Source organism: Salmo salar, chromosome ssa04 (assembly GCF_905237065.1).
Source record: "Salmo salar chromosome ssa04, Ssal_v3.1, whole genome shotgun sequence".
In the NCBI taxonomy this organism is placed as follows: domain Eukaryota; kingdom Metazoa; phylum Chordata; class Actinopteri; order Salmoniformes; family Salmonidae; genus Salmo; species Salmo salar.
This window is the reverse complement of record NC_059445.1, coordinates 78042255-78058216: the sequence shown is the minus strand read 5'-3', so window position 1 is coordinate 78058216 and position 15962 is coordinate 78042255. Positions and strand designations below refer to the sequence as shown.

The window sequence follows — 15962 nt, the reverse complement described above, 5'->3', positions numbered from 1 at the left end:
ATAGCTAAACACGTTGTAATGTTGTGTAATCCCTCACCTAAGGCAGTGTATCTATCCCATTTGCATTCAGTCATCAGGTCTCTTTTGCCTGTGCAATGAAGGAACTAAGCTCCTAGTGTTTGAGTTCTTTATTTTTTTGGTTTTGAAAAGACCTCCTATTGCCTAGAGATGTTAGTCTAACCATTTCTCAATGTGTTGTGTTGCGTATTTCCTTAAACATTCTGTGACATTTCCTGTTATAGTTCTTTATATTGAATCGGTGCATGATTCACTTCTTTCCTGTATGCAGACACGAATACCGTAGGCTAGTTGTAGCTACAAAGGTAGACTAAAGCTAATCTCTTTAGCTACAGCTTCCTCAACTGCAGTTTGATATGCATAAGCCGAAATGCAACTGAAAGCTCAGTGATCCACCATGGATTCTCTCCTTGAGCCTCATAGTGTTATATTGGTCCAACATGGTGATCCACCATGGACTCCCTCCTTGAGCCTCATAGTGTTATATTGGTCCAACATGGTGATCCACCATGGACTCCCTCCTTGAGCCTCAGTGTTATATTGGTCCAACAGGACAGATGGTGGTTCTGCATGGATGCCGTTCAGAGGGTACTACCAGTCTTAGAGAGGCAGTCACGCCAGCTGATAGTTACTCTGTAGAACACACACCAGAGAGTGTGTATAACCACCCTCCACTGACCTCCTCTGTATCTGGCCTAGGAAGGGAGAGTGTGTATAACCACCCTCCACTGACCTCCTCTGTATCTGGCCTAGGAAGGGAGAGTGTGTATAACCACCCTCCACTGACCTCCTCTGTATCTGGCCTAGGAAGGGAGAGTGTGTATAACCACCCTCCACTGACCTCCTCTGTATCTGGCCTAGGAAGGGAGAGTGTGTATAACCACCCTCCACTGACCTCCTCTGTATCTGGCCTAGGAAGGGAGAGTGTGTATAACCACCCTCCACTGACCTCCTCTGTATCTGGCCTAGGAAGGGAGAGTGTGTATAACCACCCTCCACTGACCTCCTCTGTATCTGGCCTAGGAAGGGAGAGTGTGTATAACCACCCTCCACTGACCTCCTCTGTATCTGGCCTAGGAAGGGAGAGTGTGTATAACCACCCTCCACTGACCTCCTCTGTATCTGGCCTAGGAAGGGAGAGTGTGTATAACCACCCTCCACTGACCTCCTCTGTATCTGGCCTAGGAAGGGAGAGTGTGTATAACCACCCTCCACTGACCTCCTCTGTATCTGGCCTAGGAAGGGAGAGTGTGTATAACCACCCTCCACTGACCTCCTCTGTATCTGGCCTAGGAAGGGAGAGTGTGTATAACCACCCTCCACTGACCTCCTCTGTATCTGGCCTAGGAAGGGAGAGTGTGTATAACCACCCTCCACTGACCTCCTCTGTATCTGGCCTAGGAAGGGAGAGTGTGTATAACCACCCTCCACTGACCTCCTCTGTATCTGGCCTAGGAAGGGAGAGTGTGTCTGAGATTCTCATGAGTATGCCTGGAGATGTGTATAGACGTGACTGCACAGGAAACCCAGTTTTAATGTCACATGCACAAGTACTGTGAAATGCCTTTCTTGACAGCTCACCAATGGAGTAATCAATAACAATGTAGCACAACAAGGTAGAAGAAAAACCCACAATATAAAACGAAGAAATCAGGGGTGAATGTTCAATACAAGCTCATCTGTCTGCCACGCAATCTGGAGCACTGAGGAGACAACATGGTACCAATCACATGGAGGATGTGACTGAGAAGGAGAGGGCATGTGTTGTGAATGAAAGAATGGATAATATCTGTCATTCCTGGTCACTGTTGGTGTTATGTTATTTTACATGCAGCAAGGAATTATGGGAGGCGACGAGGTAAACTGAATATTTCTTCCCCCTCAAACTGGCATAGAAAGACCCGGTCTTTTGCGTCCATGCCCAGTATTTCTGAAGGGGGACAGTATGTGTTTGCATGTAGATGTTGTGGTTTGTTGTTGGTCTATGTGTTTGATCTGGCATGTTGTTTGGGGGTTTTCAGCTCTAAGAGCTTTTGTCTGTGGTGTTGTGGTCGTCAGCATTGCATATTTTTTTTGTACACCACACACACAAACACACACGCGTACAGACTCTGTGTACAGGCTCTGTGTACAGGCTCTGGGCTAACTCTCTTACGTAATTGACCATAAAGCTGGTCTCTGTTTTCTGTCACTTGGTTAGGAATAAGGCTGGGGTGGCTTAACCTCCAGGACGTAGGGCGGGAACAATATTTAGCCTTTGCTGCTGCCATAGGCTTAGCTGCAGGCGTGTGTGTGTGTGTGCGCCCAGCTGAGCGAGTAGCCAAATGAGCTGATATGGGGATGGCTGGTGTGGAGGAGGGAGAGAGAGGTATCCCTGGCTCAGTCCCTCTCAAACAGCACAGCAGGGCTGCTTGTAGAAGGCCTTAATGTAGCACTGTCTCTGGCACTCACTGAATCAGGTGAATTACTGGAAAATAGACACATTGTTATAGCTAGTATTGCTTGACAATACAATACCTAACCATGTAATAACATTCATGTTGATAAACCTAAGTAATAAATTAAAAAGTGTTAATAAATTAAATTGTGTTACATCTTTATGCAATTTGTCATTGACTGACTGTGTTGTCTCCTCTCTCTCTTCTCGTCCCCTCTTCCTCTTCCCTCCTCTCTTCGCTCACTCCCTCTCCTCAGGTCACTCTTCCCTGTTCCCCATGGAGGATGGTTTCCCTGACGACGAGCGTGGTGAGCAGAGCCTGCCTGGCCTTGGCTCGCCCCACTGCTTCCCCCACCAGAATGGGGAGCGTGTTGAGCGTTACTCCCGCAAGGTCTTTGTCGGTGGCCTCCCGCCAGATATTGATGAAGGTAACCTTTACAACACTGCAGACCACGTTCACATAGGCAGAGGTGCTGTGACCAGGCTATGATGATGCTTTGACTGGGCTGAACACCTGGTTGATCGGGTGGAGGTCTACAATGTGGATATCTTCATGGCCAGTAGTCACAGGGTTACGTGACTGATGTTGAAGACCAGTCCCTCAGACCAATTTCGGACGAAGTCTTGTGTTATTTAGTTTCCGCCCGTTTCCTGTTGCTTCCTGAGGGCTTTGGCTCGCGAATAGGCATAGTTCTAGTACATTCTGTGTTATAAGTAGTGTAGGACATCTCTCAGGTGTGATCAGTGTTGCTTGCAGAAGACTAGAGAACAGCTGAGGCTACCATCTGCTCTGCTTTAATCTCCCTATTTAATGTTACCAGGGACTCGCTCTGGTAGAGCCCGCTAATGTTACCGGGGACTCGCTCTGGTAGAGCCCGCTAATGTTACCGGGGACTCGCTCTGGTAGAGCCCGCTAATGTTACCGGGGACTCCCTCTGGTAGAGCCCGCTAATGTTACCGGGGACTCCCTCTGGTAGAGCCCGCTAATGTTACCGGGGACTCGCTCTGGTAGAGCCCGCTAATGTTACCGGGGACTCGCTCTGGTAGAGCCCGCTAATGTTACCGGGGACTCGCTCTGGTAGAGCCCGCTAATGTTACCGGGGACTCGCTCTGGTAGAGCCCGCTAATGTTACCGGGGACTCCCTCTGGTAGAGCCCGCTAATGTTACCGGGGACTCCCTCTGGTAGAGCCCGCTAATGTTACCGGGGACTCCCTCTGGTAGAGCCCGCTAAGAACAGTCATCTGATGACACACACCTTATCACAGTACCACCGCTGTGAGGCAATTGTTTAATGTTTTTTGTTTGCTTTTTCACTTTTAGATGAAATAACTGCAAGTTTCCGTCGCTTTGGACACCTCTTTGTGGACTGGCCTCACAAGGCAGAGAGCAAATCTTACTTTCCCCCGAAAGGTGAGTCACGTGACAAGTCTGCCCTTTTACTGTCAGCCACATGCAGCGTTGTAATCAAAATGGGTTATCAGAGTTTATTATTGATGTCTAAATAGTTTGATTTGTTAAAAACAGTCATTTCCAGCAACAGACAGCGAATGAAACGGTAGAGATCAGAGTTATGTCCTCTAGTGGTCTCTGTGACATGGCTCTGTGCAGGCGGTTTAAGTGGTGTCTGTTCTGTCCTGTAGGTTATGCCTTCCTGCTGTTCCAGGATGAGAGCTCTGTGCAGGCGGTTTAAGTGGTGTCTGTTCTGTCCTGTAGGTTATGCCTTCCTGCTGTTCCAGGATGAGAGCTCTGTGCAGGCGGTTTAAGTGGTGTCTGTTCTGTCCTGTAGGTTATGCCTTCCTGCTGTTCCAGGATGAGAGCTCTGTGCAGGCGGTTTAAGTGGTGTCTGTTCTGTCCTGTAGGTTATGCCTTCCTGCTGTTCCAGGATGAGAGCTCTGTGCAGGCCCTGATTGAAGCCTGTATTGAAGAGGACGGAAAGCTCTACCTGTGTGTGTCCAGCCCCACCATCAAAGACAAGCCGGTGAGTGGATTGTGCTATCACCATCATCCATCTGCTTCCTTCGTTAACTCTTATTATGAAAGAGCTCAAGATGCAGCAAGGGTGTATTCATTACGGCGATTATATGGCGAAACATTTAGCAAACGAGAGTTTCTATTGGACAAATTTGGGTAGGTCACTCTCCGTTTTGTTACATTTGATTCCGTTTAAGAACCAAACGGTAAGCCGTTTCTGTAATACACCCTAGAGTTGTACTGCTTCATGTTTGATAGATAAGCAAGCAGCTGCCCTCCCTATAGAATTGGCTTTGCATCATTACAGGCATAACATGACAGACGTGGCCAACATCGAGACATAACATGACAGACGTGGCCAACATCGAGACATAACATGACAGACGTGGACAACATCGAGACATAACATGACAGACCAGGACAACATCGAGACATAACATGACAGACCAGGACAACATCGAGACATAACATGACAGACCAGGACAACATCGAGACATAACATGACAGACCAGGACAACATCGAGACATAACATGACAGACCAGGACAACATCGAGACATAACATGACAGACCAGGACAACATCGAGACATAACATGACAGACGTGGCCAACATCGAGACATAACATGACAGACGTGGCCAACATCGAGACATAACATGACAGACATGACCAACATCGAGACATAACATGACAGACGTGGACAACATCGAGACATAACATGACAGACCAGGACAACATCGAGACATAACATGACAGACCAGGACAACATCGAGACATAACATGACAGACCAGGACAACATCGAGACATAACATGACAGACATGGCCAACATCGAGACATAACATGACAGACATGACCAACATCGAGGCATAACATGACAGACGTGGACAACATCGAGACATAACATGACAGACCAGGACAACATCGAGACATAACATGACAGACCAGGACAACATCGAGACATAACATGACAGACCAGGACAACATCGAGACATAACATGACAGACCAGGACAACATCGAGACATAACATGACAGACCAGGACAACATCGAGACATAACATGACAGACCAGGACAACATCGAGACATAACATGACAGACCAGGACAACATCGAGACATAACATGACAGACATGGCCAACATCGAGACATAACATGACAGACATGGCCAACATCGAGACGTGACGTGGCCGGCGTCGGGACGTGACGTGGCCGGCGTCGGGACGTGACGTGGCCGGCGTCGGGACGTGACGTGGCCGGCGTCGGGACGTGACGTGTAACATGTCTCTCTGTGTGTGACAGGTCCAGATCCGTCCCTGGAACCTGAACGACAGTGACTTTGTGATGGACGGCTCCCAGCCTCTGGACCCCAGGAAGACCATCTTTGTGGGTGGGGTGCCACGCCCTCTCCGTGCAGGTAACCTTTTGATCCTAGTCAGCTAAAGCACCGTTTCCATTGGCACTTTAGTCCTAGTATGCATCCCAAATGGCATTCTATTCCCTATATTGGGCACTACTTTTGACCAGGGCCCATAGGACATTTGGGACACAGACATGTATCCTCTACGGCGTATTAAAACCTGTTAGATTAGTGCTGCATTTCATCACATCAGCATGCACAGTATGTAATGGAGGAGAAGAGAATTGGTAGCAACTCATAATGAAAATGGAAGCTATTTGGAACATTACGACCAAGCTCGGAATGTTACATGAAGTGTACGAGGCTGCACCCTGGCATTGTGCCACCTGCAATCTGTTTCCCTCCGTCCACAGTGGAGCTGGCTATGATCATGGACAGGCTGTATGGAGGCGTGTGCTATGCAGGCATTGACACAGACCCGGAGCTCAAGTACCCCAAGGGAGCAGGGCGGGTCGCCTTCTCTAATCAGCAGAGCTACATTGCTGCTATCAGCGCTCGTTTTGTCCAACTGCAGCATGGAGAAATCGATAAACGGGTTAGTGAAAGCCCTCTCCTCAGGCTAATACAGCATTACACAAATACGCTGAAATGTTGTACCAAACACATAAGGCTCCTGTCTTGTTCATTTTTAAAAGGACAATTTTGTTATTTATTGTAATGGTTTTATAGATGAAAGTAAAACATTTTGGGGTATTTTGACTGGATCGTACGAGGACAGATAAGAAATTACTGTCGCAGACATTTAACCAGCTGCCACCTGCAGAAGAATTGTGCTAATTCACTCAGCCGAAATCAGTCAAACTAGAATAATTGATAATGAACATACCAACCAATCACGTCTCTACTTTGATACTGACTTTAGAATGTTTATTGTTGACCATTGTCCTAATTGGAATGTAATTGTCAATGCAATTATGTGTTGTGTTAAATCTTTAGATACAGTACGCTAATGTAAGATGTATTCATCCTAGTTCTATTCTTTACTGCATGTCTGATGTATGGTTTTCTTTCTACCTCTCTCTCTCTCTCTCTCTCTCTCTCTCTCTCTCTCTGGTCCTCCCGCTGTCTCTCTCTCTGGTCCTCCCGCTGTCTCTCTCTCTGGTCCTCCCGCTGTCTCTCTCTCTGGTCCTCCCGCTGTCTCTCTCTCTGGTCCTCCCGCTGTCTCTCTCTGCCCTCTTCCCACCCCCAGGTGGAAGTGAAGCCATACGTCTTGGACGACCAGTTGTGTGATGAGTGTCAGGGAACTCGGTGCGGGGGCAAGTTTGCCCCTTTCTTCTGCGCCAACGTCACCTGTCTCCAGTATTACTGTGAATACTGCTGGGCGGCCATCCACTCACGCGCTGGTCGGGAGTTCCACAAACCACTGGTCAAGGAGGGAGGGGACCGGCCTAGGCACATCTCCTTCCGCTGGAACTGAGAGAGAGGCAGAGGGGAGAGGGGGGGAGTAGGAGTCGCAAAATCATTGTACAAATAAATGCACTTTTCTGTTGCTGGTTCCTTTCTAACTCTAATTTGGGAAAAAAAATGTTTAATTTTAAATTAATATTTCTTTTAAAGATGAGGAAATATGTCAAGAAAGGAAAAGAAAATGTGTATCCCATGTGAAATCCCATTCTCTTGACTTTCTCCAGTTGCTTTTATATTTTATTAGAGCAGAATTTGAAAAGATTAGGCTTTCAATTGTCACCCTACTATCCAATTGGCGTGTCATTGACCATCAACTTCAAAGCAGTATGTTCAGTTCAAATGTTCATCCAATAGGCTCCAGAGCAGATGTTCATCCAATAGGCTCCAGAGCAGATGTTCATCCAATAGGCTCCAGAGCAGATGTTCATCCAATAGGCTCCAGAGCAGATGTTCATCCAATAGGCTCCAGAGCAGATGTTCATCCAATAGGCTCCAGAGCAGATGTTCATCCAATAGGCTCCAGAGCAGATGTTCATCCAATAGGCTCCAGAGCAGATGTTCATCCAATAGGCTCCAGAGCAGATGTTCATCCAATAGGCTCCAGAGCAGATGTTCATCCAATAGGCTCCAGAGCAGATGTTCATCCAATAGGCTCCAGAGCAGATGTTCATCCAATAGGCTCCAGAGCAGATGTTCATCCAATAGGCTCCAGAGCAGATGTTCATCCAATAGGCTCCAGAGCAGATGTTCATCCAATAGGCTCCAGAGCAGAAGTTCATCCAATAGGCTCCAGAGCAGATGTTAATAGCAAAGGTGTTGCTAAAGAAGAGTGCACTTATTTCTTTATTTTAGAGTGCAGAATATAACGTCTCAGTAGTTAACCAAAGCTTAATCTCAATTGGTTTGAAAAAGAAACAAGTACAGAAACATGGATTCTTTCCCAGATCAGATGTTTGAATATTATTATGATTTTTTTTAGAGACCATGCTAATATTTGATGTTACTTGACAAGATCCATTTCACAACAGGCGTTCTGGTTTGATCTCCATTTTGACATGCAAAAACTAATACCTCAAGCTTAGCTGCTAATGTGACAAATAAGTTAAAGAAAGTAAGCTGGTATCCCTCTTCCCTTAGGACCACAATCAAAGGGAAACGGCGTCAGCAAAAAGACACATTTTTATAGACGCTGCTTTGTCACTTCTTTATTTTTGTAATCCGACCCAAGGTTGTACTACGAATGAACAGAGCATTTTATTGGGGAATGTATGGCGTTGGAGGTTCCTGAGGCCCTCAGCGCTGGCCCGTATAGAGATAAGTGACACCCCCCCCCTCTGTGTCTGAGGTCATGCTAGCTAGGAGAGGCTAGTGCCTAGTTCTCATCAGGGCTGCACGTGAGCAGAAAGCCCTGTTTTTCATGTATTATTATTATTATTATTGCGTTGGTGCAAATCTCCCAATCCTTTATTCACAACCGTATTCTGTTTTTAACCCCCCTCAAAAAAGAGAAATGAATTACAAAAGTCAGGCTTGTCATCAACACATTTCCATCTAGAGGAGGATGCTGTTACTAGACCTGCAGACCTCTCTTCCTGTGCCAGCCCAGCTAACTCAGCCAGTGTTCTAAGCATAAATGAAGATAGTCCATGCGATGTGCTCTACTACATGCGTCCCACAATGCAGTTCACTCACTCAAACACTGCAATAAAGAGGTTATACCTAGATGCATTAGGGAACCAAAGTCGGCTGTGCAGTAGTGAGTAATACAGTATTTCATTTTAGTTTTTCTGAGTTATTCTTTTCCTATTTTTCTTACGAAGACCAGATGGACTACAGCAAACCAAAGATTGGCCTTCAATAGATAACAGTGCAGTCAAAATCCAGGAAAACACTAGTGAAAACAACTGGACTTATTCAGTTTACAGACACCCAGGCTTTTTCACCAGTCAATCCCCTCATTTCCAAAGGTCAAAATGGAGACGTTTGTTGCTAGGCAGTTGTGTAACGTGAATAGGTCTGCAACAGGTTTGGGGAAGTGAACACAAAAAGCTAAACAAAGGCTCACATTTGGTTTGGTTATTATAGTCATACAGTATCTGAATCTACTAGCGTTTTAATGTCAGGGAGGGAGTGCTGAAATACAATTTAACACACTAGTGAAAACCGTATCCTTGTGTTGGCTTGATGGTGTTCTGCTGCACCAGTTCTGCACCATGACTTTAGCTTGATGGTGTTCTTCTGCACCATGACTTTAGCTTGATGGTGTTCTGCTGCACCAGTTCTGCACCATGACTTTAGCTTGCTGGTGTGGTGGATAAACATTTTAGGAGTTAAACACTTTTTGAAGAATTTGCTGTTAATGAGAGAAAACTAAAAAAAAAGATTATTTTATACATGGCCTGCTGATTTTTGGTACAGTGTTTTCTAGCTAAATTATTTTGTCATGCACATATAAACATTTTATGCACTACTTTTCTAAATATTTTTTTTTCTTTCTTCCCAACAGTCATTTTAGGCACATTTTTCACAAATGGGGAAAACTCCTTTTTGCAATACCTCAATTTTTCACATTGTGAATGGTAGCTTTTGTACTTTTGTTACTGAGAGATCTGCATATATGGACACTTTTCATTTAACGAAAAAAATGTAGTGATTTCGATATATATTATTTTCAGTTCTGCTTTTTTCTACATTTCAGTGCTGAGGAATCTTCACAACCAAGTAGCGTACGTGCATTGACGCGACTTCCGAAACGGCAGAGGAACGATCAGTGTACTGCTTAGGTCTTAGATCTTATACACTAGATGTTTCACAAAAATCAGATCTTAACAGCATGGCGAGGACAAAGTTGTCATTTAAAATTTTAATGTTATTGTTTAAAAAAAATTGTTATCCTAGTTGGGGAAAATGGTAACTTCTCTTTTTGGTTTCCTTTCCATAGCTGGAATATAACTATTATAAGGATAATGCAAATTATGGTTCATGCTTCGGCTGAATCTCGTATCACAAGAATGGATGTTTGGTGTTTAGATATTTTAACATTTGAAAATATATATTCTTGAACTTGCCAACTAGCTCCTATTGTAATCCTTAGCATGCATGACGAAAAAAAGATAAGTACATGAATTAGCTATTGAATTTGATTGTTGTGGTTGTGCACCAGATGTTTCTCAACTTTAATTTGTTAAGGAAACCCCCACACCTCACTTCCCTCCCATGTGTTAATATCGTTGCCTTCTCCATACTCAGACCTCTGCAGGATGCAAAGAAAAAAGATGAGAAAATAAGAAAAAAACTAACTCTAAAATCTATTTTAGCAGTGGAGGACTTGAGCATCTTATAGGACACTGTTGAAAAGACTTGTTAACTCATCTCCACTGTCTGTTGAGGTAATTCAACCGTTTTGGAAGAAGGGGAACTTTAAGACTTGAATGTGGTAAATGTTGCAAGTTAACTTCGAGTTGTTATGTGCAATACATTTTATTTTTTACTTTTTTCCAGATAAAGACTCTTTGCAATGTAATTGTTTAATGCCATTTTTAATTGCAGACATTTAAAGAAGACGTTAATATGTTTTTCAGTCATTTTCTACTGTTACTGTAATCCTTTTCATGCTGGTGTTTGTAAAAAAGAAAAAGAAATCAAACTATTTGTACTAATATAAATAATTGAAGTTATTTTTAAAACATTAAAGGTTTTGTGCTCATTTGTTTATTTCAAGCTACTGTGATTGCATTGTAATTATTAGGTCAATAATGTATTTAGCTGTTTATTGGTATATTTTTAATTGGAATGTATAATTTTTATAATTTTGATCAGATTTTTGTTATATTTTTGAGGTGAAGCTTTTAAAGTGTCTAGTTTTTACTAATTGCTATATTGTGCTCCACAATATATGATTAACATTTTCTGAAGGAAAATAAATATTTAAATATTTGTCTGTTAATGATGTTACTTAATGGCAAAATTTCAATAGTTTTTAACTGGGAAGGTTGTTGTATTTATTAATAGCATTTTTTACTTAAGATATCACCTTAATTTCTATTGTCATTTCACTTTATAAGTTCCTATTTTTGTATTTTCCTTTCTAATTAAGTTATGTAATACAAAATGTCCATATTTCTAGGAGTTGGTCTGTAGCAGTGCTAGTGAAACGAAAAATAAAATTCTGTTATTTAATTGTTTGCAGCCAACTATTTATAACAGTGCATCATTTTGAAATATTTGTAATGTGAAATGTTGAATGAATAAAACTTAACTGTGATAAGGCCCATTGTGTGTTTATTTCGGTGTGGGTTGTAACAGTCCGTTTTCTGTAGCGGTTTATCTGTTGCTGCTTTCATAAAGCTAGGCAGCAGCCATTGTTGGGCCCTGGCTGATAAAACCTCCAAATGACTTCAGATATCTTTACTACATACAAGCAAATAAGGTCACAATGAGTTATGTACGTTAGGCTGTCTGTGTGTGTGTGTGTGTGTGTGAAAGAGTGCGAGATAGGGAGTTAAAATGGCTACCACAAGCAGCTTTCGATAATGTCGGTATCAAAGTAAGCATTAATATTTTATGAGCATTTATTTTGCAACCATTGATTATTTCCTTGTCCACGCTACAAAGTCAGTGTGTTTGTATGCCAGCTGTTACTCTGATCTTTTCAAAGATGTAGAATGTCACTACAATGCTACAGTCATCCTTGCTTATCCTTGGTCATCCTATACAAGCCACAGATGATTAGCTGATGAAGCCAGTCATTGTAAAATAGATGTATCATGCATGCCAGGGTATTGATAATACTGCAGAAATTCCATTGGATAATGAGGTGTGATTAGTGTGTCTACAAACACAGTAAGTAATCATCTTCCTCAGACTCAGCAGCTCCACCTACCTGCTGACTAGTACATTACCAATATAAAGTATGAAACCATTGGTTGCGCTACTTAGAATCCACTTTTCTGTGGTTCTCTAATAATCCGTCCAACCTGAAAAGAAAACCATTAGCTCACTACCTTTGGGACCTTGCGTACCTTAGGTTGCAGCACTCACATTGCATGAGTAGGCTAAAGTGTAAACCCATACCATTTTCCTTCAATGTAGGCAAAACCATCTCATATCCTAGTAGAGAGTAGGGTATGTTGAGACATTTTTTTACATTCAGCATCACTACATCAAGGGGAATATAGTATTCTTTCTAACAAAGATATCTACATATATTCAGAATGTTGTGTATTCCTGGATATAATCAGAATTAATGTAAACAACAGTTTTGAAAACATAGCTTGTCGAAAGAAAAAGTGGTCTCTTGACACAACTTACCCCGGGTTTAGGGTAAGTTGAGAACAGGGACAGAGTAAGTTGAGCCTCCTTGGGGTAAGTGGGTGATGGTGTCCTGTGACAGTGTGATGGTGCTGGTAGGTCAAAGTTGAATTAATGGATTGGGGTGTACATTCAGATATATATATCTCTCTTTGTTTAATATCATTTCAATATCACTCCCATCAAGATGGCGCCGAAGAACATGACTGACGTTTTACATTCTTTCAACCAATTGTGCAATTTTGTAACTTATTTTGTAACTTATTGTGTACATAATATTGCTGCTACCGTCTCTTATGACCGAAAAGAACTTCTGGACATCAGAAAAGCGATTACTCACAGCGAATTAGAAGAAACTTTTTCCTTTAACGAGTCCGATGAGAAGGATATCCTGATTTCACTGGAACAGGCCCAGATCCGCACCTTTTGCGTGAAGAAAAGGGGACGCAGATCGGAGATCCTTCTGAGAATCCGGAGGCGAGTGAATAAACTCCCAATGCCTTCCATTCTCCTTGCTAAAAAAAATCGTTAGAAAATAAAATTGTTGACTACTATTAAGATTATCCTACCAACGGGACATTAAAAACTAACATCTTATGTTTCACTGAGACGTGGCTGAATAACAATATAGAGCTGGCGGGATTTTCCATGCACCGGCAGAACAGAGACGCTACCTCTGGTAAGACGAAGAGTGGGGGTGTGTGTCTTTTTGTCAACATCTGGTGCGCGATGTCTAATATTAAAGAAGTCTCGAGGTATTGCTCGCCTGAGGTAGAGTACCTTATGATAAGCTGTCGACCACACTATCTACCAAGAGAGTTCTCATCTGTATTATTCATAACCATCTATTTACCACCACAAAGCAAAGCTGGTACTAAGACAGCTCTCAACCAGCTCTATAAGGCCATAAGCAAAGAAGAAAATGCTCACTCAGAAGCGGCACTCCTAGTGGCCGGGGACTTTAATGCAGGCAAACTTAAATCAGTTTTACCAAATATTTATCAGCATGTCACATGTGCAACCAGGGCGAAAAAATCCTAGACCACCTTTACTCCACACACAGAGACATACAAAGCTCTCCCCCGCCCTCCATTCGGCAAATTTGACCACAATTCTATCCTCCTGATTCCTGCTTACAAGCAAAAACTAAAGAAGGAAATACCAGTGACTCGCTCAATACGGAAGTGGTCAGATGAAGCAGATGCTACACTACAGGACTGTTTTGCTAGCATAGACTGCATAGATGTTCCGCGATTCATCCAATGGCATTGAGGAATACACCACCTCAGTCATCGGCTTCATCAATAAGTGCATCGATGACCTCGTCCCCACAGTGACTGTACGTACATATCCCAACCAGAAGCCATGGATTACAGGCAACATCCGCATCAAGCTAAAGGCTAGAGCTGACGCTTTCAAGGAGCGGGAGACTAATCCGGATGCTTATAAGAAATACCGCTATGCCCTCAGACGAACCATCAAACAAGCAAAGCGTCAATACAGGATTAACTTCTATGGGCTAGGTGGGACGGTAGCGTCCCACCTGCGGGACACAGCCAGTGAAATATCAGGGCGGCAAATTAAAAAACAACAAAATGTCATAATTCAACTTTCTCAAACATACGACTATTTTACACCATTTTAAAGATACACATCTCCTTGATGTAACCACATTGTCCGATTTCAAAAAGGCTTTACAGCGAAAGCAAAACATTAGATTATGTTAGGAGAGTACATAGACAAAAATAATCACACAGCCATTTTCCAAGCAAGGTCATGGGTCAATAAAACCCAAAACACAGAGAAATGAAGCACTAACCTTTGACGATCTTCATCAGATGACACTCCTAGGACATTATGTTACACAAATTTTTTTTTAATGTTTTGTTCGATAAAGTTGATATTTATATCCAAAAACAGCATTTTACATTAGCGCGTGACGTTCAGAAAATATTTTGCCTCCAATACTGCCGGTGAATCAGCACAACAATTTACAAAAATACTCATCATTAACGTTGATAAAATATTAAACTGTTATTCAAAGAATTATAGATGAACATCTCCTTTATGCAACCGCTGTGACAGATTTCAAAAAAGCTTCACGGGGAAAGCACACTTTGCAATAATCTGAGTACTGCGCTCAGAGAAATACACCAGGCAATACAGATACCAACCATTTTGAAGTCATCTAAAATCATAAATAGCATTAGAAATATTCACTTACCTTTGATGATCTTCATCAGAAGGCACTTCCAGGGATCCCAGGTCCACAATAAATGTTGTTTTGTTCAATAAAGTCCATAATTTATGTCCAAATAACTCCTTGTTGTTTGCGCATTCAGTAAGCTACTCCAAATGTAGGAAGTGCGCCGAAAAGTTATATTTACATTCGTTGAAACATGTCGAACGTTGTAAAACATCAATCTTTAGGGCCTTTTTAACTTAGAACTTCAATAATATTCCAACCGGACGATTCCAGTGTCTTGAAAAACGTTTTGGAACACAGCTATCTCCTCACGTGAACGCTCGTAATTGTTGCCTGTCATTCTCTCGGTCATCAGACTCCAGGAGGTCTTGTTCGCTCTCTGTTGACTGCAAAAGCCTGAAACACGTTCTAAAGACTGTTGACATCTAGTGGAAGCCTTAGGAAGTGCAAATTGAACCCAAGTCACTGTATACTGAATAGGCCCAGTCTTGAAAAACTACAGTCCACTTCCGGGTTGGATTTTTTCTCAGGTTTCTGCCTGCCATATGAGTTCTGTTATACTCACAGACACCATTCAAACAGTTTTAGAAACTTCAGAGTGTTTGCTATCAAACTCTACTAATAATATGCATATTCTAGTTTCTGAGCCAGAGTAGTAACCTGTTTAAATTGGGTACGTTTTTCATCCGGCCGTGAAAATACTGCCCCCTAGCCCAGACAGGTTATGATAGAATCCTACTACATCGGCTCTGACGCTCGTCGGATGTGGCAGGGCTTGAAAACTATTACGGACTACAGAGGGAAACTCAGACGCGAGCTGCCCAGTGACGCGAGCCTACCAGACGAGCTAAATGCCTTGTATGCTCGCTTTGAGGCAAGCAACACTGAAGCATGCACGAGAGCAGCAGCTGTTCTGGATGACTGTGTGATAACGCTCTAGGTAGCCGATGTGAACAAAACCTTTAAAGAAATCAACATTCACAAAGCCGCTGGGTCAGACAGATTACCAGGACACGTACTCAAAGCACGCGTGGACCAACTGTCAAGTGTCTTCACTGACATTTTCAACCTCTCCCTGACCGAGTCTGTAATACCTACATGTTTCAAACAGACCATCATAGTCCCTGTGCCCAAGGAAGTGAAGGTAACCTGCTTAAATGATTACCGACCTGTTGCACTCACGTCGGTAGCCAGGA

General features: G+C 43.0%; 1 protein-coding gene across 2 annotated transcripts in view; it reads left to right on the top strand.

Annotated features, from left to right (window-relative positions):
• cpeb4b (cytoplasmic polyadenylation element binding protein 4b) overlaps window positions 1-11519 on the top strand; it is a 34954-nt gene extending 23435 nt beyond the window's left edge. The window contains exons 5-11 of one of the 2 annotated variants that reach the window (XM_045717359.1): window positions 1853-1876; window positions 2713-2883; window positions 3777-3866; window positions 4316-4434; window positions 5726-5840; window positions 6197-6378; window positions 7033-11519. In XM_045717359.1, coding sequence (XP_045573315.1) covers window positions 1853-1876; window positions 2713-2883; window positions 3777-3866; window positions 4316-4434; window positions 5726-5840; window positions 6197-6378; window positions 7033-7260 — 929 coding nt within the window. In that variant the 3' untranslated portion in view covers window positions 7261-11519. The remainder of the gene's footprint in view (window positions 1-1852; window positions 1877-2712; window positions 2884-3776; window positions 3867-4315; window positions 4435-5725; window positions 5841-6196; window positions 6379-7032) is intronic. The other variant, XM_045717360.1, reaches the window with a different exon arrangement.
• The last annotated feature ends 4443 nt before the right edge of the window (window positions 11520-15962 follow it).